This window comes from Nasonia vitripennis (assembly GCF_009193385.2).
Source record: "Nasonia vitripennis strain AsymCx chromosome 2 unlocalized genomic scaffold, Nvit_psr_1.1 chr2_random0004, whole genome shotgun sequence".
Classification (NCBI taxonomy): domain Eukaryota; kingdom Metazoa; phylum Arthropoda; class Insecta; order Hymenoptera; family Pteromalidae; genus Nasonia; species Nasonia vitripennis.
The window spans coordinates 3,150,001-3,175,006 of record NW_022279610.1 but is presented as its reverse complement, the minus strand read 5'-3'; the positions used below and the strand labels follow the sequence as shown (position 1 = coordinate 3,175,006).

General features: G+C 37.2%; 2 protein-coding genes across 2 annotated transcripts in view; both read right to left on the bottom strand.

Annotated features, from left to right (window-relative positions):
- The window catches only part of LOC100115934 (target of rapamycin complex subunit lst8), a 281,302-nt gene that overhangs the window by 78,368 nt on the left and 177,928 nt on the right, over window positions 1-25,006 (bottom strand). Inside the window, exon 4 of the mRNA XM_031923991.2 lies at window positions 4,804-4,954. Coding sequence (XP_031779851.1) covers window positions 4,804-4,954 — 151 coding nt within the window. The remainder of the gene's footprint in view (window positions 1-4,803; window positions 4,955-25,006) is intronic.
- Window positions 14,844-17,806, bottom strand: LOC116416276. The gene is made up of 2 exons (XM_031923985.2): window positions 15,102-17,806; window positions 14,844-15,011 (listed from the first exon to the last, which is right to left on the bottom strand). Exon 1 carries the CDS (start codon window positions 16,402-16,404, stop codon window positions 15,175-15,177), a length of 1,230 nt encoding a protein of 409 aa, XP_031779845.1. The 5' UTR covers window positions 16,405-17,806; the 3' UTR covers window positions 14,844-15,011; window positions 15,102-15,174.

Below are 25,006 nucleotides of genomic sequence, written 5' to 3'. Positions count from 1 at the left end.
GGATAAAGAGAGGAACGAGACGAGCGACGAAGAATCGTGTAGCCGTGCGCTCACGACTCCACAAATCCGAGGGATAACCTCACAATACCGTAGCACTATCCCGGTCGTTACTGTGCGCACACAGAGCGGTCGAGATCGTTGTTACACGACACATTCGGATCGGCGTAGCCGTACGCACACGACTCCACCGTACCGAATGAATTCCTAACCTCAAAATCCGCCACCGACCCATCATACCGCCACCGAACCGAAACACCGCAGCCGCGAACACCGAATCATTCTTATAACCATCCAAGGCAGCTTCTTGTAACCAACAAAGCCAGCCTTACGCCGACATCTCACGACTTGCTTTATCTCTGTGAGCACACAGGATAAAGAGAGGAACGAGACGAGCGACGAAGAATCGTGTAGCCGTGCGCTCACGACTCCACAAATCCGAGTGATAACCTCAAAATACCGTAGCACTATCCCGGTCGTTTATATATCGTTTATATCATCGATTCCTGAAATCCAGATTTGAATATTGCCGCCTTCGGCAGCCACGGTCGACCATTTTACATTCCTGGCTTGCACGGCCGTCGTTCACCTACTCCGGCCAAACAGTAGCACTCCGCGTGTGTCTCTAATTCCGCGCTTGTGGTTCTGTTCCCGCGCTCTTGTATACTTCTGTTGTGAACTTGCATTTGGCGGGATGCAGCTGCACCTGGCCTTCCCTGGCCAGTCGCATCGTCCAGCATCCGGCGACAACACGTGGTTTTTTGTATTCATTGTTTTCACGCAGTTTTCGCGTTGTTTATTGTGTTTTTTTTTTTGTTATCCAGTAAGTTAAATTATTTACAACTGTTTTACTAGTGCCGTGATTTTTTTATATATATATCGAGTGCTTTGCTTCTAGTTTTCGTCTTCTCTGTATCATGGCTGAGATGCTAGTAGCTGCAGGCCCTCGCCACACATTTGTAAGATCATTCCCAGATGTTAAGCTGGAGGATGCAAAAAAAAAATTACCCCCGCCAAGGGTTCACAAACGATTCGCGTATTCTGGTGCACGTGGTAAGTAATATGCTAATAGCTTCCGTCACTTGTCCGCTTTCGTTTTCCGTGCCTTTGTTTCGTCATCGCATTTTGTGTACGTTTATCCGCGTACATGTGCTTGCTGTTTCTTTTTCAGCTCCCGGTTTGCTCCAGGTCGGCTCGTTGCCTTTTCTCCTGGGACTGTCAGCCTGTGTGTGTCTATATATCTCCCTATATTATATAGTTGTTTATGTGATTCGTAAGTCTCAGCTCCTCCTCCCCCCTCCTCATACCCTTCCTCCCTCTCCTCCTGACCCTCCTCATACCCCTCCTCCCTCTCCTCCTCTCCCTCCTCATACCCCTCCACCCTCTCCTCCTGCCCCTCCTCATATTTACATTGAATTTTGTTGAGAAAATCGCGTTAAAATTGCTGTGTAAAAATGAGTGAATCTCCAAAAATTTTTGTCGATTGTCCAATCTGTAAACGAACTTTTATAAATGCGGAATTCTTACAAAAGCATAAAGCCACAGTACATGAAATCATCCCATGCATTTGTGAATCATGTGGTATTGTATTGAAAAACAAGAAACCTTATTCTCGGCATGTGAAAGAACAACATAATAATGTAAAAAGAATAAAATTTAAACTTTGTGACCTAACATTTGTACGAAACAATAATTTAATAAGACATATAACAACATCACACGAGAAACGAATTGGTAAAAACATTTGCTATAAATGTGGAAAAAATTTTAACAGATGTGATAATTTGAAGAGACGCTTATTAATTATACATAAAAATGTAAATACATTATGATGTTTTAAAATAGTTTTACCACAAAATTGTTGTAATGTACAAGTTATTTTTTGTTTAGTAAGCAATATCTGGAAAAGGAAAATTTTGGAAAGTAGCACAGAAAATATAGTATCAAAGAAAGAAAAGAAAATACCTGTATCAAGTACCGAATATTTGAAAACTAAAATAAAACTTGGAGACAAATCAGCGTAAGTAATGTATTGATATGTAAATAAATAATCTTTGATATTTTCTATCTTGTATATATTCACTATTGTATATTCATATTGTATAATTGTATATATAATTTGTATATAATCAAATAACAAACATTTATTGTTTGTTTTTATGTACAGGTCTATTGTTGGGTACATGGATGAAATCTATGAAACCGAAACTTTCACAAACAAAGAGAAGGGCGTAGATTTTCATATTTTCAAATTCATACTTAATAATGATGGCATACGAGTTCAGTGTAACATATATAATGAAAATATTTCAATTTTTTCTTCAAAGTTAAAGTTACACGATGTATGTAGAAATGTTCTGTATCAAATGAATTTATTATGTTATAGATTATATCGCTATTTAATGATTTCATGTTTTCAGAAAATTTTATTGGATACCGTTACAGTTACAGCTGTTAAAGATTATACAAAAGGAAATGTGACCTTTGAATTAAATTTACAGCACTATTCTTCTATTACTAATTTAGGAGAATATCAAATATTAAAAAATTTAAAACCATCCAAAATATCATTTGAAGATATATTCCTACAAAAAAAGGATTCATAAGTATTAAGCTACAGTATTTATTTATGTGTATATATATATAGGTACGGTATTTCACATTTCTTCTTAAGGGTTAACATGTTTAGATGCCAATATCACTATTGTATTTCTTTAAGAATTTTCATGTATTTATTTTAAAAATTTTTTAATACATATATTTGAGTTATAAGAATACATACTCATGTAATAAATAAAAATTTTGAAATGTGTTTTAGTAAGTATAAGAGCTTTTATATATGTTTTAGCTATAATACAATATGTATACTTATATAAAAAATAAGGATTTTTATAAATAAAGCTAAAATATATCATGAATACTAGATTTATATTTGTACTATCACCAAATCCTAAAATCCTATTCCTTCATCAGTAGCATCAAAAACTGATGAAGTCTGTATATGCCCTGCCTAAATATTATTAGAAGTTTCATATGCCCTCAGGATGGCTAGATGCTCATTGCTCAGAGACTCAGCCAGCGTCTAGATGTCAGCTCCTGAACAAATCAGCCATATTGAAATTTCAACCAATCATGTTTGATAAAACAGGTTGGGTCGGTAACGGAGGCGCCACCGTCGGCAACACTAGTTTATCTCAACCTTTAATCCTGCAAATCCTATTCCAAATTATCCATCGCATCCCAGGTCGATAAAGTAAATTACCGATGTTCACTCTGAGCTATGGAGGGGGGTCGGTAGCGGGGGCGCCACCGTCGACAACACTGGTTTATGGGGGCGCCACCGCTGGCAGCATGGTCGATATGCAATGCTCTGTCGCTAAAACAGGGACCTACTAATATGAGTTACCATGCGCCGGTGGGGGGTGTCACCGCTGGCAGCACGGTCGATATGCAATAGTCTGTCGGTAAAACAGGGATCTACTAATATGAGTTACCATGCGTCGGTATTTGGTGGCCTAGAACCCGCTTGGTCCAGTAGCCGCGCAGCCCCTACTACTGACGATACCGCTATAATAGCCACTGGCAAAACCTAGGTAGAGGCGCAGAATAATATGAAGAATTATTTAAATGTGATTAACAATTTGTTGGCTGTTAATAAACTATAGCTGAATGTAGATAAGACAGTATGCATGACTTAAAGTAGTTATTACAATAGCGTACCGACTCAAATAGAAATTAAAATTCAGGATAGGTTGATAACTAGAGTGGAAAATTACAAATATTAGGAATTATATTTGATTTTAATCTAAAATGGGACAAACACATTATATATATAAAAATTAAAAAACTAAATATTTGGTCTATATTTTCTATAAGCTTGTTAACATAATGTCGACAGAAACTTTGAGAATGATATATTATGCGTTTTTTCATAGCACGATTAGCTATGGTAACAGCGTGGGGCGGAGCATATAAGAGTAATCTCGATTTACTACAAACCTTACAAAAGAAAATACTAAAGTTAATAAATAAGAATAGTTTTATAGTCAAAGAAAATCCTTTAAACCTAGAGCAACTCTTTACATTCGAAGCTCTTAAACACAATTACGACGATCTCAAAACGCAAATCCTAGATTCTACGAGTATTACTAGAAATAAGAGTTTAACCATACCTAAGAACAAAAAAAGAGTCAGCAATAAAATAACTACACTAAAGCTATCCTGACTTATAACGCGCTGCCAAACAATTTAAAGGTAATAGACATAAGAAAAAATTCTGGAATAAATTCAATTATAAAATGGATAAAATTAAACGGCTCAAGTTTTTGACTTTTGTGGCAATACTAGCTAGTCAGCTAAAAAAGTTTTTTCGTATATTATTCTTGTTACTGCGTCTTTGTCAGAGATAACTTTTTTATAGTTAATCTGATATACTTGTTGTTACTAATAACTTCTTTTACTAATAGTAATTGGAGTTACATTATTTAGTTTGTAAATCTTTTTTAGATATTTTTGTATTATACTATAATGTATTTTATTTTTGTAACACCAGCTTGCATACAGGTAACTGCGTTTACCTCTGCAAGGTATGGATATTTCCACTGAGAAATATTCTGTACTATTTTGTCTGGTAATAAATTGAATTGAATACCAGGTTTCAGAATTGAGAAATTGGTGAAATACATCTTAATGTACAAACTTAAAATTTGTAGCCTTCATCAATATTTCTTACTTGATTTAGTTTAAAAGCGTAGCTTATAAATGAGTAATGCTTATGAAAACATAATTTTAATATTCATGGATTACCAACTGTTCATTGTGGTCAGATCGGAGATCCCATAAGTGTATTACTCCACTTTGATCACCAACTATCAATTCTGCTTGATTAGGATGCAGAAAAACGGAATTTACTGGTGCTGAAACTTGAAATATGCGTTGACATTGAAAACTGTTGGATCTAAAAATTAAAAATTAAAAATTAAATTGATACGTTATAAATAAGTAATACTGAAGCAATACAAAATAAAAAAGAATGTGCACACACACACACATTCACATACACATATATAAACAAAAGATTGTTGTTGATTAGATATTGTTAAGTGTTGTGACAGTCCATATGCCCTCACACAGCTCGGCATAAGCCCATCTCATACACACGCGCGAATCGCGCATACACACACATACAAACACGCATTCCGATGACTATCAAGGCGGCAGAAGCCACGCGCGAAGCATAGAAGTAGAATAGGAGAGAGAAAGAGGGGGGCAAAAGGAAAGCAGCGCGACAATAGCCGACGCTGACTAATAAACACGCAAAAAGAGAGAAGGGCCCCGAATCGATCGAAGAAGGACTATCAATCAGCGGAGAGAAGCGCGACCCGCTCTTTCGACTCCCAACTCTGGTAGCGACCACACGTGGCCAGGAGCCATGAAAGCCGGCCAGCCGTCGAAGCCGCTCATCTCTAAGGGCGCGGCTCCAGACCAGACCATCAGGCCGAGGACCATGACATCGTGCCCTAGCTAAGGCAACCCAGTGCCTGCAGCTTCCGCCAACGCCACAAGGAGGAGTTCAGTGGGCCGCCGACTAACCGGTGCTGACGAGGTGGAACCCAGAGCAACCAGCCCGTCCAACAGCGGCAACGCGACGTTCATTGGCAAACCCGTGAGTCTGTCCTGTGTCGGCAAATAGCCCATCTATCTCTCTCTCTCGGTTAATTTGGCGCATGGCACACCACGTGCAGAAAAGCACGAGTGTGTATATAGCTTAGCGTAGGGCCAAGGGCAAAGCCCGATTGTCGCGCATAGTGCGCCGGCCGATCTCGATGGTCGTCTCGACGCACAACACACGCACACACGATTGTACGTAGTGCACATTGTTATTTCGAGTGAATAAACGTTCTGAGGGCAGAAGGTTCTCTTAGCATAAAATATTAGAGTGTCATTATTATGCATGCTAAAACCCTTGCTTCCATTCATAAATAAGCCGAGCATAGAAGGACTCCGCCACTCTCCGCGGTCCGTCAAGACGGAGATGCTGAGCAGCCGAGGCGAGTTCCTGGTCGTCACCCGACGATCCTCTTGTTAACGTGGTAGCCTTGCGCGTCGGTCCCTAAGCTCGGTGGGACACACTTATCCGATTTCGCGTTAGCAAAGCAACGTTACAGTGTAATTCAGATGTGACGGATATTTAATAGTAGTTTTGATCGATACTTAGTACACGTCTCCGTTGACGATCTCCCGTCGATCTGGGGATCATCCTGACACCTGGACATCGTCTACGAGATCTGTTGTATATATGATAGTCATTTTGATCGATACCTGGTATACACATCGTAGGCAGTGTTCTATCGTCGTAAGGACCTTATTAGAGCCACAATACATACACAAACACATACACACACACACACCCGGTGTCGTGGTTGAGTCTGTCAAGAGGATGACCGGGCGATGCTGCTCGAAGTAGACCACTGGACGATACTGCAGGAAGCAGACGGCGGGACGATGCAGAATGAAGAAGAGGGCAGGACGATGCAGAATGAAAAAGAAGAGTTTGATTCTGAGATCCTAATCATCTTGGTGGATGAGGGATGTATAGAAATGACAAACTTCAAAGGAGAAGCAAAATAGACTAGTTAACGGGCCCCACGAAAGTATTGTTCAACGATAGTAACTGTGGGGATCTGGTGTTGGAGGGCCACTTGTGCAGAGCTTGCTCTGCCTACGCCACATTTTTGCGCATTTAAAAGAAAAAAGTGTGGCACGCATACAATCAATACTCAATAGCCATCATGTTTTTCAGATTTCAGCAACTCTATTTTCTAGAAACATGTTATGTTTCTAGATGAATTTTGTGCATTCGAAAGTTTTCAGGGTAGACTCATCAAAGAATTATAACTTTTCTATGGCGAAATTCGTAATTCACACTGAATTTTATATTGATAGTACATTGTACAACTAGGGGCGAAAATTGTCTTTTCCAAGCAAAAATGATATTTGAGCACTAGCGGTATTCCAGGGCGCTGTAGGCGCCCGAGACGGACACGAGTGCTCAAAACATCATCCGAATCTGTTAAAACATATTCGTCCCTTGTTGTTTACGGTATTTTTTATAAAAAGTGTATAAAGAAGATTATTTTTGAAGTGAATACTTCTATAGGCTCGCCGGGTACACATTTTACTGAGGAGTAAATCGGCGAGCGGCGACCGTCACGGCGTTATACAACACTTTTTTTATATTCATTTCATATTAATCACACAATAACACTTCATTACACTATTTACTGTAATAATATAAGGAAGAAAAGGATGTATGGTTAATGAAAAAAATGTATACTCATTTTTTAATAATATTATCTTTATTTTTCAATTTAAACAACGAATCAATTTAATTATCTGTAGCAATACCCTCACGAGTCATCCAATTTAAATATTCTCTAAATATCCACGCACGTATCGCTATTACATTATGCAATGCACAGTTTTTTACCCATCCTTCTCGATGGTATACGCATACTTCAAACCGTCGAAATCCTGGTGTATGCAGTGATGGACAATGCATATCTTCTAAATTATAAACATCATCTAAATATCGCTCTAATATTCTCTTTTTATTTAAACATTTGCAATTAAACTTTACTCTAACACCATCTCCTCCAATCATCTTGAGCTCTTTAAAAACATCCTGAATATCATTGAATGGTCTAGTTCCCTTATCTCATTCAAGTCCATGATAATTACGCTGCAGCCAACCGTTTTCCCTAGCTTCTTCTGGTGATAATTCATTCCATGCACAAGGTTGAAAAACATACATTCTCGGTATTAAGAGTCCATCCATGTCGACTGCAGCAAGTTCTTTAATAATTATATTATTTGCATATTTGAAGCACTGGATATCCACAACAATCTCCATAATTGTGAGTCTAAAAATCATAGAAAAAAACATTATTTAAACAAATTTTTTAATAAAATTCACAATAAAGAATTAAAAATTACACTGGTTGACAACGAGCCATCACTTTGCACTAGACACTATACACAAAATGCACCAATTGACCAGACGAGCGGTTTGCAGACGATTTTATAGGCAGAGATCAAGGTCAATCCCACCCGTTCGAAAAATTTCATGCGCGCGCACTCAAGGATATTCGCTACCTCCTACTCTCGCGCAGATCCGAGGTCACCCGCGACCTCCCACTCGACCATTTGCGCTGATTCAAGGTCGCACTCTCGAATTGCGCGCGCATCTAAGGCCAATCTCTGACTCCTTTCCCACTTGCGGGCCCCCGCTATCACACCGCCAGCTCTCATGCACTACATCAAGGCCGTTCTCGCGCACTTCCTACTGTCGCTCTCTTGAACTATGCCTATGCAGTCAAAGCTATATCTCTCCCTCTCTCTCTCTCTCTCCCTCTCTCTCTCTCTCTCTCTCTCTCTCTCTCTCTCTCTCTCTCTCTCTCTCTCTCTCTCTCTCTCTCTCTCTCTCTCTCTCTCTCTCTCTCTCTCTCTCTCTCTCTCTCTCTCTCTCTCTCTCTCTCTCTCTCTCTCTCTTTCACTCTCACGAAGCCTATAATGTCACATTCTTTTCTCACTTACAGATTTTAATTTTTTAAACTTCTAAATATTTTGCTTATTATTATATAATTTTTTTTTTCACATCTCTACACAGGTGTTTAATTTTTAAATTGAGAGTTATGGAAGGAAATGGATAATTGGAATATGAGTATTCAAATTATTATATTACTTAAATACATTTTTTACATATTTATTTTTTCAAAAAAGTATACATTTGTATATTACTTATTATACTATATTATACTATATTCACACTAGTTTTTTTACATCTCCGCTAATAGGATTATATTGAATTATGCGATCATGTAAAATTAAACAATAAGCTGTCGTTGACGGAGCTATGGGTTCTTTAGTTTCAAATTCAATATGAACATCTACAGCAGCTTGTTTCACAGACTCATTTTGTTTTGAGCAATCGATGACAATAAATGGCGTATATTTGATAAAATCACTTTTACTAACTAGCAAATCAGATTGTAAATCTTTGTTTTCATAGTAAGCATTTTGAAATTGTATGAACATTTCATAAAGTAAAGCATATTGATTCTGCTCGATGTCGAGATTTAAGTTACCATATGGGTAGTACTGTGAGTTAAGAAAAAGTTTTACATTGTCGATTTTACAATGATCAAATTGACTTGCATTTTTTAGAGCTATACCTTTTCTGTTTGTCTGAAAGGCTAAAATAACAAATCTTGGCTTCTCTAATTGATTCGACGTTTTTACTATCCAAATATGTCTTGATGATGCTGGAAGCATTGGATATTCATATAATTCCCATGAACGAAAACTCATAGCAATAGGAATATCCTTTTTAATATGACTGAACAATTGTATTTTACATTTGTCTGACATAGCAACGTAAGGCATCATCCACTCACTCCGAGTGAGTTCAAACTTATACTCTTCAGCTGATGCACCTGCTGCAGGAGCTGTTTGTATAATATCATTAATATCATTTCTTGATCTTGTGAGTATAAGTTCATGCTTAACGTTTACAACAATTTTATGATAATCTTCAGCAAATCCTAAAATCATTGATAGCGGGATTGATACGTCAAATTGTCCATTTTCATCGATTATTTTAGCAGTCTCTTCAACATCAAGCCATCCAGCATTCTCTAACAGCTTACTTTGATTTGAACTATATGAGACATAACCTTTTATGACACTGGTTATACCAACATTCTTACACTTATCGATTTCAATAGCGTTAATTTCATAACGAATTTCATCAAATAAATTACATATAGCATTGTTTACCAACTTTGTTACTGATACGTTTGTATTATCTGATTTTTTTATCTTTCCACAAATATGTAATGAACTTTTTGAAGGCAAAAGACATAAATCTTGATGTTGAATTGATATACGTATCTCATCACTATTATTAAAATTTAGTGAAGTGTATGGTTGATGAGCATGTATTTCGTAGTGAGCGATGGATTCGTCAAAGATGATCGGTGTCTGTACACTAAGAATCGCTTCCATTTTTTCTTCTATCGTTTAAACGACAACAGCAAATAAGAATATAGTTTATTTGATCTTTTTTACAGTTTTTCTTCTTTTTCTGACGTCTGCGATCACTTTGAGTTCGAGACTCTTCAGATACTGAGCGTTCTGAGGTGTTAGACTTTGACTACTTGTCGATGAATAACTTTCTTTTGACATGGTAGTCTGTTTATATAGTCTAAGCCCACCTTTGTGTTATAAACAATGCCCATTACGTGACCTTCTTAATGTGTAGTCTAATAGTGACTACTTCTCCCCGAAGATTTACAAGGTCACCGTTCTGATCAACAATACGCATCTGTAAATAGTCAATTATTTTCACTGACAGTGGTAAGTAAATTATTTGTTTTGGTACTTCAATAATTTTATATCCCGGCGGTACTGCGGGAAAAAATTCGTGTATGGTATGAACTTTGTTTTGATTGATTTACGCTCCTGATGTTATATTACATTCAACACGTAGAGCATTCACTTTGAAAATGGATACTGGTAAGTCAGATACGTGACTTTTATATGGTTGCAGAACACGTTGTGTAAAACCAAGTAATCTTCCTATGGAATTTAGTGGTTGAAAATCAATCTTATGACTGCAGTATATTTCACTACGTAAGGTATTATTGTTTGGTTTTATGCTAAGCTCTATTTCTTCAGATTCAAGTTGCTTTTTCAGAAAATGTTCAATATCAGATATTTCATAGCTACCATCTGGAAGCTCAATAACTTTATTACCAACATAGAATTTATTTTGTCCAAGGTCAACATTTGGTATAGAGTTGAATGTAAGTAATACAACAAGTCCAAGAACATAACTTTTGTCTCTATCGAGCTCTATCGGTGGAAAATAATGTGTTTCAAGTACTGATGAAGTATCTGATAAACTGAGAGTCAGAGATTGATTCATCTTGAACACTCAAACGTAACTAAAAATATATGAGGTTTATAACAGCTTATATAGATGATAATTATCAGGATGATCTAATAAATCATTTAAAAACTTGAGACAAAGATGACCACAAGTAAAAGTATTATACTCTTGATAACGTTTATAATTATATTTAATAGTATCAAGGTTAAAATAATTAATTAAATCAATAGGCGGTCGCAAATCACCAAAACTATCGAAGTACAAAACGTTTTTACCATTCTTGCGGTAGGCTACCCAATGTGTACCAGGGCCAGTATTATAATCAAGATTTACAATAGCGCTCTCTCTAAACAGAGGTCCGCTAGCTGGAAGTGCATTTCTCATGAATACTCCTCGAAAGTTAGATGTTTGTAGTTTTTTAGCGAATTTTTTTAGATCATAGTCTGTCAATGGATGCTTAGGCAGCTTTACTTCAACGAATTTTTTTTTCCTCGTCAAACTATTTTTTTCTTCTTGACAACCTGTTTTTTCAATAGTATTCCGTAACCTTTGTGGTGAGGTTTTAAATATAAACCTTTTCCAAGTGCTTGTGCTTCCAGTTTTTTATTATGTCGCTGCTGTTCTTCTAGTTGTTGCTTAGCAGCATTCGCTCGGTTTACAGCTTGCGCTATTCCAGCAGCACCACCAGCTAATGAACCAACTGCGCTTAGTCCTGCAAACAGTGGAATGAGTGCAGGAAGAAAGCCGCCTACTTTTGGAACAGGTAGTATTCTTGGTAAACTCACATTACGTTTACCACCAGCTTTTTTCATGATAGTGCGAGCTGCTTGAACAGCAATTTTAATAGCAACACATGAGTCATTGCTATGTGTTACCGCTTTCGAAGCAGTTTTTATTATTTTTTTCAAGGTTAACTTCTTGTTTCTCTTATTACACTTCTTTAACCCCATTCCAAATTTTGATTTAACTTTCATGATATTTGTAACAGCGTATACTGCAGCCTTTTCACCCAAACTAGAGTCTGAAGCTTTAACACGTTGCCAAGCTTTTTCAGCCAATACTCGATCTGCAGCGTTCCGAGCGTTTATATCTTCACGATTTTTGGAGTATGCAATATCGTGTTCTTTACACGCTGCGTCTAGAGGATTAATGCCAGGATCTCCTCGTGCTAGCCGTTTATATAGCTTTGTGCCTGGACCACAGTATTGATAGGCTGGAATATGCATTTCAAACGGTAACTTATTAATAAATTTATTTATTAAACCTTGACCTTGATGCACGATCATGACTGTTCAATGATTTATACACTACTGGACTTAAGTTATAAAATGTTACTTTTTATAATTTCGTATGTCAGTTACGATTTAGATTTCATACAGTATGGATGTGAAACAACAATCACTCAAACTTCCTGTTATAAATTTTGACACTTTGACAGAGTCAGATCGACGTAAGGAAAAAAGACATGGGGATCTTTTACCAGATAACATCCGAGCAGTTTTTTGTGGACCGTCAAACTGTGGTAAAACAAATGCTCTGTTATCTCTTATTACGCATCCAAATCGATTGAAATTTGAGAATATTTACGTTTATTCAAAGTCTTTGAATCAACCTAAGTATCAGCTATTAAGGAAACTCGTTGAACCTATCGAGGGGATTCAATATCTACCGTTTAGTGAACATGATCTTGTTGTATCGCCAGACAAAGCTCAAGAAAATTCGATAATGATATTTGATGATATTGCCTGTGAAAAACAAGATAACGTTAAAGCATTTTTTGCATGGGTAGACATAAGTGTGTAGATTCTTTCTATCTCTGTCAGTCATATGCTCAAGTTCCTAAACATCTTGTACGTGATAATGTTAACCTTTGAATTATATTCCGTCAAGATGATATGAATCTAAAGCATATTTATAATGATCACATTAATACGGATATGTCATTTCAGCGCTTTAAAGATTTCTGTGGATTTTGCTGGACTGATAATCATAGCTTTATTGTAATTAATAAAGATTGTAATATGGAAAATGGAAGATATAGAAAAGGCTTTGATCAATTCATTATAAATATGACAAATTTGAAATAGATCAAACATTTGAATGTAAGACACTAACAGGTCAATATGGTTAATTTTGAAGAGCAAATTGGTATTCTTCAGCAGATGGAAAAAGCTCGAGAAGCTATCAAACGAAAATATAATAGTTTAAAATTAAGTAAATTAGATGCTGAACATGTGGCAAATACTACTTTTAAACCTATTGTTGAACCACTTGAAAAATTGATTGATATCACAGAAACGCAGAGTAAAGTTTCAAGAAAAAAAGGTATAGTGAAAAAAGAAGAAAACAGCGATGATGGTGTTGATGATTATGAATTAAAACAAGAAGAAAGGGAAGTAGTGGACGAAGAAGAAGAAAAACCAGTGTATGTCGATGAAAGCTTAAAAGTAGATACAGTAAAACATACTAATACACTGAGTAGAGGTAATAAAAAAGGTAATTAATTAAAATTTGGTAATAGATAAATATATTACGATGATAAGAAGAGGTGAGACAAAAGCATTAGATCTAATATATAGTGTGCGTAAAAAATCTGATGATTTTTATATTGGAAACACCAGAAAACAAAAGATAACCAATCTTCTAATATCTGGAAAAAGTGTACTGAGAAATATTCTATTAATACTAATTCTTTTCCTGAAAAACAAGGTTATAAAAGATTCTAAAACTATGGATCAACGGCATCAAGTTGTGGAAGAACTGCATAAGCCTGCTCGACGTAATTATACACGCAGAAAAGTTGATATTCGAGATATTGATGAAACGTGGCAAGCTGATCTTGTCGAGATGATACTTTACGCTCGATACAATTAGAACTATAAGTATATGCTCACAATAATTGATATTTTTTCCAAATATGCATGGGCAGTTCCAATCAAGCAGAAGACTAGAAAAGATGTAGCAGCAGCGATGCTGTCTATTGTGAAGCAAGGACGCGTTCCGAAAAATTTACAAACTGATCGTGGCAAGGAATTCTATAATAAGGAATTTGAAAATCTCATGAAATGATATAAAATACACTTGTACTCTACCTACAGCAATCTGAAAGCTTCAATCTGTGAACGTTTTAATCGTACACTTAAAACTCGAATGTGGAAACTGTTTAGTTTGAATGGAAATCATAAATGGTTGCAAATTTTATCAAGTTTATTAAATCAATATAATGATACTAAGCATCGAACAATTGGCATTAAACCTAGAAATGTCACAGTTGATAATGCATCTAGTATATATGACAAAATCAAGAAGCGAAAAGTTCCAAATCCATTATTTAAATGTGCTAAATTCAAAGTAGGTGATAGAGTTCGAGTAAGTAAAAGTAAACAGATTTTTGAGAAAGGTTATACACCCAACTGGTCTACTGAGATTTGTACTGTTGATCGAGTACATCATACGAGTCCATATACTTATCTCTTGAAAGACTATCAAAATCGACCGATAGCTGGAGGATTTTATGAAGAAGAACTACAAAAAACGAAGTGTCCGGATGTCTATTTGATAGAAAAAGTTGTTAAAAAGCGCGGTAATAATTACTATGTAAAATGGTTAGGATTCGATGATACACATAATAGTTGGATAAGTAAAAATGATTTGTAATGAGGAAAAAATTAATAAACAATATTTATAACTAATTTCGTTTTAATTTATATATATATATATATATATATATATATATATATATATATATATATATATATATATATATATATATATATATATATATATATATATACATACATACACATAACTTTCCATTATATGTTTTTCTGCTTAGTATTAACAAAACTGTGAGATTTTTTTTAAAAGCACTGGATTAATAATTACTCCCGTTCTTTCAATCCTCATTCTAAAACGTTCACGATCACATGCAGCCTGCATACATTCACCACGTCGAGCACTCTGATATGCAAACGTCCATGTACACATATTATGAATCAAAACTTTATCACTAAAACGTAGATTCTTATTTTGTTTGCTTGAGTTATTATCAGCACTCGATAACCTGAAAATAATTTATACTAACTTAAATTTTCTCATAATATTTCTAATAACATGATGTATCATTATTGATTTTGTAAAGGTTTATACTCACTTTATTCTATAATGTCCCCAAGCCAGTGTTTCATTGCTGTCTGGTATCAGGAATCTTTTATCATCGTACGGACTTAGTGCAATTTTTTCTTGCTGTATGGTTTCAACATTGTGTAATTTTGATCTAATAACAGATTGCTTCTTTTCAAAATTCTTTGATTTTGCAAACAGTCTACATAGTCATCAAAACAAATAGTTTTTTTCACAACTGACGACTTTATACCTTTGATTTTCTTTACAAAATCCACCTTATCAACACGTGTGCTGTACATTTTACTTCTCAATCCAATGAATTCAGTAAGTATATCTCCATTGCATTCATCTTTCATTAGTCCTACAACTTTCTTATTCATACGTGGCATTCCAAAAACATTGTTTTCAGGATAATCTGATATATCAAATCGTTCAATATTTGATTTAATATCTTCATACAAATCATTACAGGTTACTGCATAAATCAAACTATCAGTGTCTGTGTACAACAACTTACAATTATTTTCATACTTTTTTAACATATAATCATAATGAAAGCCGTACATAACAGTCTTTGAAATATCCAATACTGACAAACCAATATATAAAGGTTTATTCACATATACACTAGTCTTTCTCATTTCTATAGCAACTAAATTTTCTCTAAATATTGCACTGCTATGAAAATTTGGTTTTGAAATGAGAGCTTCCACACCATATCGTCCTTCCCACTTTGTCATCAGTTTTACATCAACATGCTTACGCACATTCTCCATAGTCTTGCCGTAAACAGCATTATTCATTAGTTTAAAAAGATTTTTTTCAAACTCATTTTTTATTTTAGCTCTCATAGAACTATTTAAATCTATGTAAGGCTTCAACCATTGAGATTGTTTAAACTTCAACACTCGATGAATTTTAACAAGCTCAAGTCCATTTGCTAAAGCCTGTTTTAAAGCTCGATAATGAATAACATAATTGTTTTTATTCATCAAAGTAGCTAATAGTTTTTCTTGCTTGGATCCAGGAGGTTTCATATGCTCTGGGCAGAAAGGTAAATTATTATGTATACTGTGAATGTCCTTAGGATAATTAAGATCTACTTCCAAGATATATCCTTCAAGTGCATCATCGTCTATAGTTTGAACGTTTATATTTGTAAAATCTTGAATCCATTCAAATGCATCATATGGTAGAGATTGTGTCATTGCATAGCCATAAAGATTATTAGCATCTAAATATATGAGATATACATTATCTTGATCGCATTTATAATGCTCTTTCATATATTTATGATTAGCTTTAGCATATCTATGTGTTAGGGTAGTCATAAATTTACCAAACTAACAAAGTAACGTTGTGTGATTATGCGGATGATAGCTTACTCTCCCATACGGGGGAGATCAGTACTTCGCACTGATTGTTGCGCCGAAACTGTTTGCGTGATAATAAAACACCAAGGAAAATTAAATTGTTAACGAGAACGACTTACTTGTGTTTGTTGACGGGGATGACCCAAAGGTTGACGATCAAAACTCTCAAATCAAACAATTTCTTAGACTCAATTATTTCAAAAATTCCTTTATTTGTTTCTGGGGAATTCAAATAACTTTCAAATGGAATAGGACACAATTTCGGTAAATGATGATCAAGACGGAAACACAATTAAGACTAAACTCCAACTTAAAAACTCAGAAATATAACTATAAAATCGAACTCTTGAATAGCGTCCTTACTCTTGTGTTCGCACACACAGGAATGAAAAATCGGGGGAGGCGAAGCTTGAAGAAAGCGTCATGGCTTTCTCCCACGCAGGGTATTTACTTTTCCTTCGCACTTCAGTTTAGCAGCGCTCTCTTTCTTACTCATTAGGCCTTATGGGCCTAAGTACGGTCAACGGCTAAACTGCAGCGTCGACCGTGCACGCGCGCTTTCAGCCGAGGGAGGAGAAGTTTGTTTTGGTTTACAAGGGTCTGACAAGGGTGACACGCTGGCGAGCCAAAATTAGACGTTTTTCTCTTATTTTTGATGCTGTAAGGTGCTAGTTGGAAAATTGTGGATTTAGGGTAGGATCAAGCTTTTTAATTTTTTGTATCTGCTCTAACCTGCAGATATTGAATTGTGCCTATGCTTTGAATTATTGGTATGGTCATGCGTCGTTTATTCTTGGACCACAATTGGATCCCCTGAACAAGCTCTGCGGTGTTCAATCGATGAAGCAATGACGTTGCTTTTTCCTTGAATGTTCAGAACATTCAAGTTTATGCATGGGTTAGGTCGGCTTTTCTCAAAAAAAGTATGTTTTGGAAGCTATTGGTAATCAATCGGCAAAATTTCTTTCTCTTTTTTTTATATTAGGCTTGTCAATTTTTTAGCTTGTTTCAGGATGATGATATGGGTTTGGGTGAATTATTTCTTTGTTTTCCTTTCTCTTATCTTGTAAGCTTGGTTATGGCTCTGCTCCGCGGTCACACAAACTGTCAAGGATGGTCTCGTACAATCTAGACTTATTGTTGAATCTAACTTATGTGTTATTGTTAGTAATACGTATCGCTTTATTTCTGTTATAACCTGCTACTCATATTTTTATGTGGATTACTTCTTGTTATGTGTTCGCTTATCGCTAATCACTTATTTACTAATTTTATATTTCATTTTGTTAGTATGACTTAATAAATAATTCATTTTGTTATTGCTTATTCTCTAATATTGATATTATTGTATATTATATTGTTTTGGGTAAGGGTCTATTTTAAGAAAAAAAGGTATGTGGTTCTACATTTTTTTTTTGAAAGATAATATGAAAATATATTTTATTTTGACGCAAAACAATGATGGTAACTTGTTTTTTTTTTTTTTTTTTTATATGAACTACTTACATCTAACTTAAAGCTAACGTCGCAGTGTCGTCTCTTAAAAACTAGTGTCTAATATTTTATTGAAATCTACCTTCTCCATTTCCTTCCTAATTTGTTCTTCTGCTGCGGTACTGGCTCTTGTCGGTCTTTGGGTCTCTGTATGTTGTCGTCTCGGTTGCTCTGTCCGTTGTTGTCTCTCTTGTATTCGGCATCTGGCGTTATGTCTGGCTATCTCCCTTTCTATGGGATCCTCGTCGCTGGATGACGTGTAGTCTAAGTGTAATGCTCTATGCACTGACACTGGTGTTGTCGTGTTGGATGTTGTTGAGCGACTTATTGCTTGCTCGTTTGCCTGTTCAATCGTGCTCGGTTGTGGTGTCGATGTTGTCTGTCTTTGGTCCTCTTGTGTTTTGGTCGTTGATGTTGACTTTTCATTTAGTATTCTCTGTCTTAAGTGAGGCATGTTGCAGTTCTGTATATGGTCGTCGAAGCTTTGTTTCGGTATTTGGTCTCCGCATAGGAAATGAATCATCGTTTCGTCTGTTCTTGGCGTCCATTTCCACTTCACTATGTATTTCTGTGGTCCGTTTAATTTGGCGTCTATTGCGTCAACTTTGTTTGTATATGTTATGTACCCTACTTTTCCTTTTGTCGTACTGTCCGTCAGTTCAATGCTCACTGTCTCTCCAAACACTGTAAAATCTGTTTCTAATTGCTGTTGTGTGGTGTCTGGCGGTGCTAGTATGTATAATTTTGTGTTGTTGCCGGGGTCAACGGTCCAACTTGTTGATTTTTGTTTCTGTTATGTTGTGTTTTGTTCTTTTTCTGTCTTTTGCAGTGCAGTGGACCGTGTTGATGTGTATACTTTGTTGTAAGCTAGTCTTGTCGAGTGCGTCATTTGTGTCTTTTCCACAGCCTTATCTGCGCTGTTCTGGTTTTCAAATTGGATGAACGCAGTGTATCGTCCATTTTGTCCGTATTTAGGCTCTAAGTGTCTTACGTCTATGATGTTTCCGAATTGTTGGAATGTCTCTGTTAAATTTTGTCTTGTCGTATGTCCGGGTACTCGTACACATATAGTATCAGGTGTTTGTACGTATTCTATTGTTTTCTCCTGATTGTTTTGTTGTTCTGTCGTTGGTCTTTGTATGTCATCGTTTGTTTGTTGTATGTGTTCTTTGTATTTGTTGATTACTTTAAGCGCATGATTTTTCATTTGGTATCTAATTATTATGGCTTTGATGTCCTTGTCTTTCGTTGCGTGGTGTTCGGTGTTGCAGGGCCCATGTTGTCTAAATAATGCTTCTGCGTCTATTGTCGTACCTATATATGTGGCTGTCACTGTGTGAGCGTCTGTCAAATTTATTTTGAGTAGCTGTAAATTGTCTTGCGGGTTGTATGTATGGAGTAGTGCTAAGTTTGGTTCATTAATAGTGTAAGCTTCGATATCGTCATTGTTGGCAGGTCTTTGGACGTCGTTATTGTCATTGCTGTCAGTGTTCTCGTTTGTAGCAATTCTGTCATCATTGTTAATGTCGTTATTGTCTGGATCGCCACTGTTGTCCGTAGAGTCGGTGTCATCAGAGTTCTCAGAACTGTCAGTGCTGTCAGTGGCGTTTGAGTCAGTAGAATTTTTGGAAGTGTCGGTGTTGTTGTCTGTCTCTAGGTTGTTTGTCGGTTCATTAGTTTCTACGATGTTTGTTTCTTGGTCTGTCTGTCTATTCAGTTCGTAATCGCGTAGTAGTTGTGACTTACCTGTACTTGTCCTGTACGTTATTGTTAATATGGCTGTGGCATTGTCAGTCCTTTGATTGGTAATTCTGAAGCTCTTAGTATTGTTCGATCCGTATTTATTCAGTAATGTCATAACAACAGGTAGTTTCCCTGGTGGGCCAAAACGGATGGTGACGTGTTTTGAGTTCTCATCAAACTCGATTGACTCGATTATGGCCTTGAAGATTTGGTCCATGTCTGTAAAAGAAGATGCAAATTCGTAGAAGAGGAAAAAAAATTTAAACATTTTCATTGAGTGGGGTATTCATGGGTCATATTGTGGTTAATCATTCATTTTCTCAATCACACTTGTTAATTGGTCCTGTCTGATTGCTTACTTTTCTAATCTATAATCATGTCGTTATCATTTAGGTCATCATGTATTACTTTGAGGGTCTCGGGTGTTTCGGATTTATGTTGATTCTGAGCATTTACTCTGGCATTTTGTACTGAGTTGCTGGTAACAGGATTTTCTTCTCTGTTTTGTTTTTGGCTCTCCAGCCTGGCTTTTTTTTCTTTCAGCTCCAATATGGTTTCTTTTAAAGGTTGTAGTTTGTCTAGAGGGGCTTCATCGGTTTGTTCTTGAGACCATTTTGCTTGTTTTTTGCAAGTTACGACGTGCAAGCTGTATATTTCTGCTTCTATCATTCTCTTGCATTTTTGTGTAACTTTGTGGTGGTGTTTCCTTGTGCAATGCGTGGGAGTCTTCTTGGCTCTGCAAAGGTCACCTTGTATATCGGATCACTTTCTTCTTTTGCAATTCTGTCTTCTTCTTCTGTGAAGTAGTGCACATATCCATACGCTAGGCGTCCTTTCCTGTCTCTGACCGTCTCGTAGTAGGCTAGGGTTCCAAATTGCGCAAATTGTCTAAAGAACATCTCGTCCTTTTCTCTGTCATTTCCGTCCCAAGGGAGTAGGCAAAACAATCTGTTTCTGATTACTTGCGTTTGTGCTTTTTGGTTCACTACGTGGATTTCAGATCTAATTGTTGGCTCTTCATTCGGAGTAAGGTCGATCAATTCTCCTATTGGCACTTTGGGGTTTGAGGTCGTTGTGGGACCCTGGTACGATGCTGCTCTTCTGCTGTTTCTCTTCAATTTGTTCTGTTTTGCTAATAATGATCTGAGTTCGTATGCTCTTTGTGTTTCTCTTTCCGAGCTAAATGATATGGTGATCTTCTTGGTCTCTCGTTCGTATCTGTGTTTTTCTACGTAAGCGTTTTGAGGTTCTCCTATTTTTTCGAATTCTTTTACTATGTTCGATAGTGGAATGTCTACATCACAGAACATTGATATGGTGGTTCTTGGTCTCGACTCCATTCTGTATCTTTCTTTTTTTTTTTATTCTGTAATTAGATTATGTTATCGTCATTAATAATATTTTACTATACGCTGTTTGGCTATGTACAAACTTCCTGTAAAAATTCATGCTTAAATTTTGGTTAAAATTTGGTGAATTACGAGCATTCTGCTTCTTGTTTCGGTAATAGTAACATTTTCTTTGTGCTTTTTGAGGTTTTACTTTCAAGGGTTTTGCGCTCTAAGTGTGGGGTATTGGGACTTTCGCGACTATGGATTCGGGCACGTTCCTGAGTGCTCCTAGGATCACTCAGCAACATATATCTGTATAGTGTGTCGTGATGCATATTTGTCTCTCTTCTTCATTGAATTTAATATATCTTGTATAGTCGTAACTGATAGCTATGTATTCATGGGACGGTTTTATAAAAGCTTGCCCTATTGTTTTGTTTTTCATGTTCTGTGGTACTTTGATTGGGTGCATTCTGTATAATTGGTACGGCATTCGGTCTACTAGTGGTAGATGCAGCACGGCTAGCGTTCGTTCGTTTTGGTGTATGGCATCGATATTCGATATTTTGGCTAGTTCTTCTGCCCTCATGTGCTCTGGTGGTATTGGGAATTCTAAGTCTGGACTCACTCTTTTTACGTCCATGTTCATTTGATGAAGTACATCTTGTTTCATGAGTTCTGGGTGCATTTTTCCTTCTTTTAGCTTTTGTAAAATTGTTAATAGTTTCTCGTTGCTTTTGATGACGTGGTCTAATGTTGATTCCAATCGTTTTACGTATATCATTATTTCGACTTGGTAATTAATTTCTTCCTTTTCTCGTAGCACACTTTTGATTGTTTTTGTTAACTCTCTTTTAAATCCTTGTAGCACTTTGTAATGGTTGCTGGTTATGTTGTATAGCTCCTCGAATTTTGTTGAGATTATGTGAGAATTGTTGTCTATCGGATGCACTATTTTGGTTTGGTCTACGAAGAGCTGGTCTATATTTCTGTTTATATTCTGGTGCCTCTGTCTGAGAGTATGGCTTTCGGTGCTCCGAACTGGCAAACGAGATACTTTGCTAGTGCATCAGCTATTGTGGTGGCATTGAGATTCTTGATGGGTATGGCTATTAAGTATTTCGTTAAATTACATTGCATTGTTAAGAGATGACAGTTGCCTCTTGGAGTCATTTTGAGTTTTCCAACTGTATCAATTGAAACTTTGTCAAATGCTTCTATTGGAGTGTCAGTGATTATCATTGGTTCTCTTGTTTTGAATCTTTCTATCTTCTGCTCTTGGCAGCTTGCACATCTTCGAATGTAGTCTTGAACATCATTCCTCATTCCTGGCCAATAATATCGTTCTCTTATTTTCTGGTAAGTTTGATTGATTCCCTTGTGTCCTCCTGTTAGACTGTCGTGAAGATGGCTGATTATTTCTTTTCTGTGTTTTTCGGCTGGTACTTCTGCTTTTCCGTAACACATTGTCACTCTTATTCCGCTTTGATGAAAATGTTTGTAAATCATCTCTAAGATGGCTGGTGACTCTAATTGGTCTAATATGTCTCCTTTTCTTGCCACTCGGAAGCTTTTCATTTGTTTGTTGACGAGTGTTTTTTTTTAAATTCTGAAGCGCCCTGTTTAAATCTTCCATTTTGATTACGTTGAAGTATTTGTCTTTTATTATTACTGTGAATATGTCGTGCTTTTTACATGGCGTGACTAGGACTTGTCCCGTTTTTAGCTTCTTACTTTTGATTTTTATTAACGTAATAATCCAAATACTCAGATATACATAATAATAAAGAGAAAATGTGTAATACCTGATGATGTTGTTCAAGGGCCTGCTTCGACCGCGGCTCCAGCTGCAACTCTGATTGTAGATCGAGCTGCGTCTCTGACTGTAGATCGAGCTGCGACTCCGAGTACAGGTTCGAGCGCGGCTCCAGCTGCAACTCTGATTGTACATCGAGCTTCAATTGTAGATCTAGCTGCGGCTCTGATTTTAGATGGGGCTGCAGCTCTGACTGTTGTTACAAACGGAGAGGAGACAGAGTCGAAAGCGAAAAAGTAGACGACGGGACTCGAACTCGCGGACCCGAGAGCCAGAGGCCTGTGCTCTAACCACTGAGCTAACGTCTACGATGTATTCGGACGCTATGCATCGTAGTACGGCTCGGTGGACTCTTATCGCTGACTCGTCTTCGCTGCTCGCGTTGCAGACGTGTGCGTCTGTGACACTGTAGATCGAGCTTCTGCTCCGAATGTACATCGAGCTGCGGCTCTGACTTTAGATCGGGCTGCAGCTCTGACTGTAGATCGAGCTTCTGCTCCGACTGTACATCGAGCTGCGGCTCTGACTTTAGATCGGGCTGCAGCTCTGACTGTAGATCGAGCTTCTGCTCCGACTGTACATCGAGCTGCGGCTCTGACTGTAGATCGAGCTTCTGCTCCGACTGTACATCGAGTTGCGGCTCTGACTGCAGATCGAGCTTCTGCTCCGACTGTACATCGAGCTGTGGCTCTGACTGTAGATCGAGCTTTTGCTCCGACTGTAAATCGAGCTGCGGCTCTGACTTTAGATCGGGCTGCAGCTCTGACTGTAGATCGAGCTTCTGCTCCGACTGTACATCGAGCTTCTGCTCCGACTGTACGTCGAGCTGCGGCTCTTCAAGTGGCTCCTGCAGCTCTTGCACCTCTAAAATAAAAAATATGAATAAGTCAATCAAATTCCACATACACGCGCGTACTCGTACACACGTACAAATACACACACGCATACATACACACATTCATGTACACACACGCGTACACACGTATACACACATACACAAGTAGGCACGCACGCACGCACACATAGACGCACGCACGCACAAAACACGTATACACACATACGCACGCAGCCACGCACGCATATATACACACACACACATAGACGCACGCACGCATCAAACATGTATACACACATACGCACGCAGGCACGCACACATATATAAACACACATAGATGAACGCACGCACAAAACATGTATACAAGCATACGCACGCAGGCACGCACACATATATAAACACACATAGATGAACGCACGCACAAAACACGTATACACACATGCAGGCACGCACACATATAAACACACACACATAGACGCACGCACGCACACACACACACGATTTGTACCGCGACATATACACTCATACTGTTTAAAATTAAAATCATAATATAACACTTTACCTGTCTTTCACTTGTATTTGGAACAGCGGGGTTTTCGTATAAAGAAAAAAACTTTAATGTTAAGTTGCGAGCAAACGGAGGTAATGGTAAATCGCAAGGTGTTTTCGGCTCTTTCGTGCGCCTCGGATCTGATCGCACTTCTCTCACAATTACTTCGCCACTCTTTACCTCCTGATAGATTGTTGTATTATCGATCGATACAACTATCGTTGGAGACGTATTCTTTGTTTCGGAACTCATTTTTTTTCACTTTTCCTCTGCTTCCTCTATCGCTGTAGACACACAACTGCAGTACGCGTTTACTGCACGACACTAGCCCACCGGCAATCTCAAGTGGGTGAAAATTTTATTGCCTAGAGTTTTTTTTTTAACTATTGTAACATTACTGCAGAAAAAAACGCTCAATCATCCCTGCATAACCATTATCTTCATCACTGGAATCATTAGTATAGCTAAAACCGCCACGATTAGTAGCACCTGGTGAATCCGGCGTATCCGCTTCATCATCCACCTGAAATAGAAAATTTATACAAAAATATTCATTAAATTATTAATTATATTAATACATACACTACATTCACACATACACATCTGCACGCGCGTATATTCTCGCATGCACGAACGCGTAAAAACACATACACGTTAATGTTAATACTTGGTGCTGTTGCTGTAGCTGCTGAAGCTGTTGCTGAAGCTGTTGATTCTGATTCGCAGCAAATGATGGTAGTTGCAAATTTAACGGTGTTCCAGCTTGCTTTTTACACACTTTCTTCGGTTCA

Bases quoted from the DNA above. Each gene is read 5' to 3' on its own strand.
- LOC116416276 (XM_031923985.2), bottom strand. From the start codon at position 16,404: ATGACTACCCTAACACATAGATATGCTAAAGCTAATCATAAATATATG.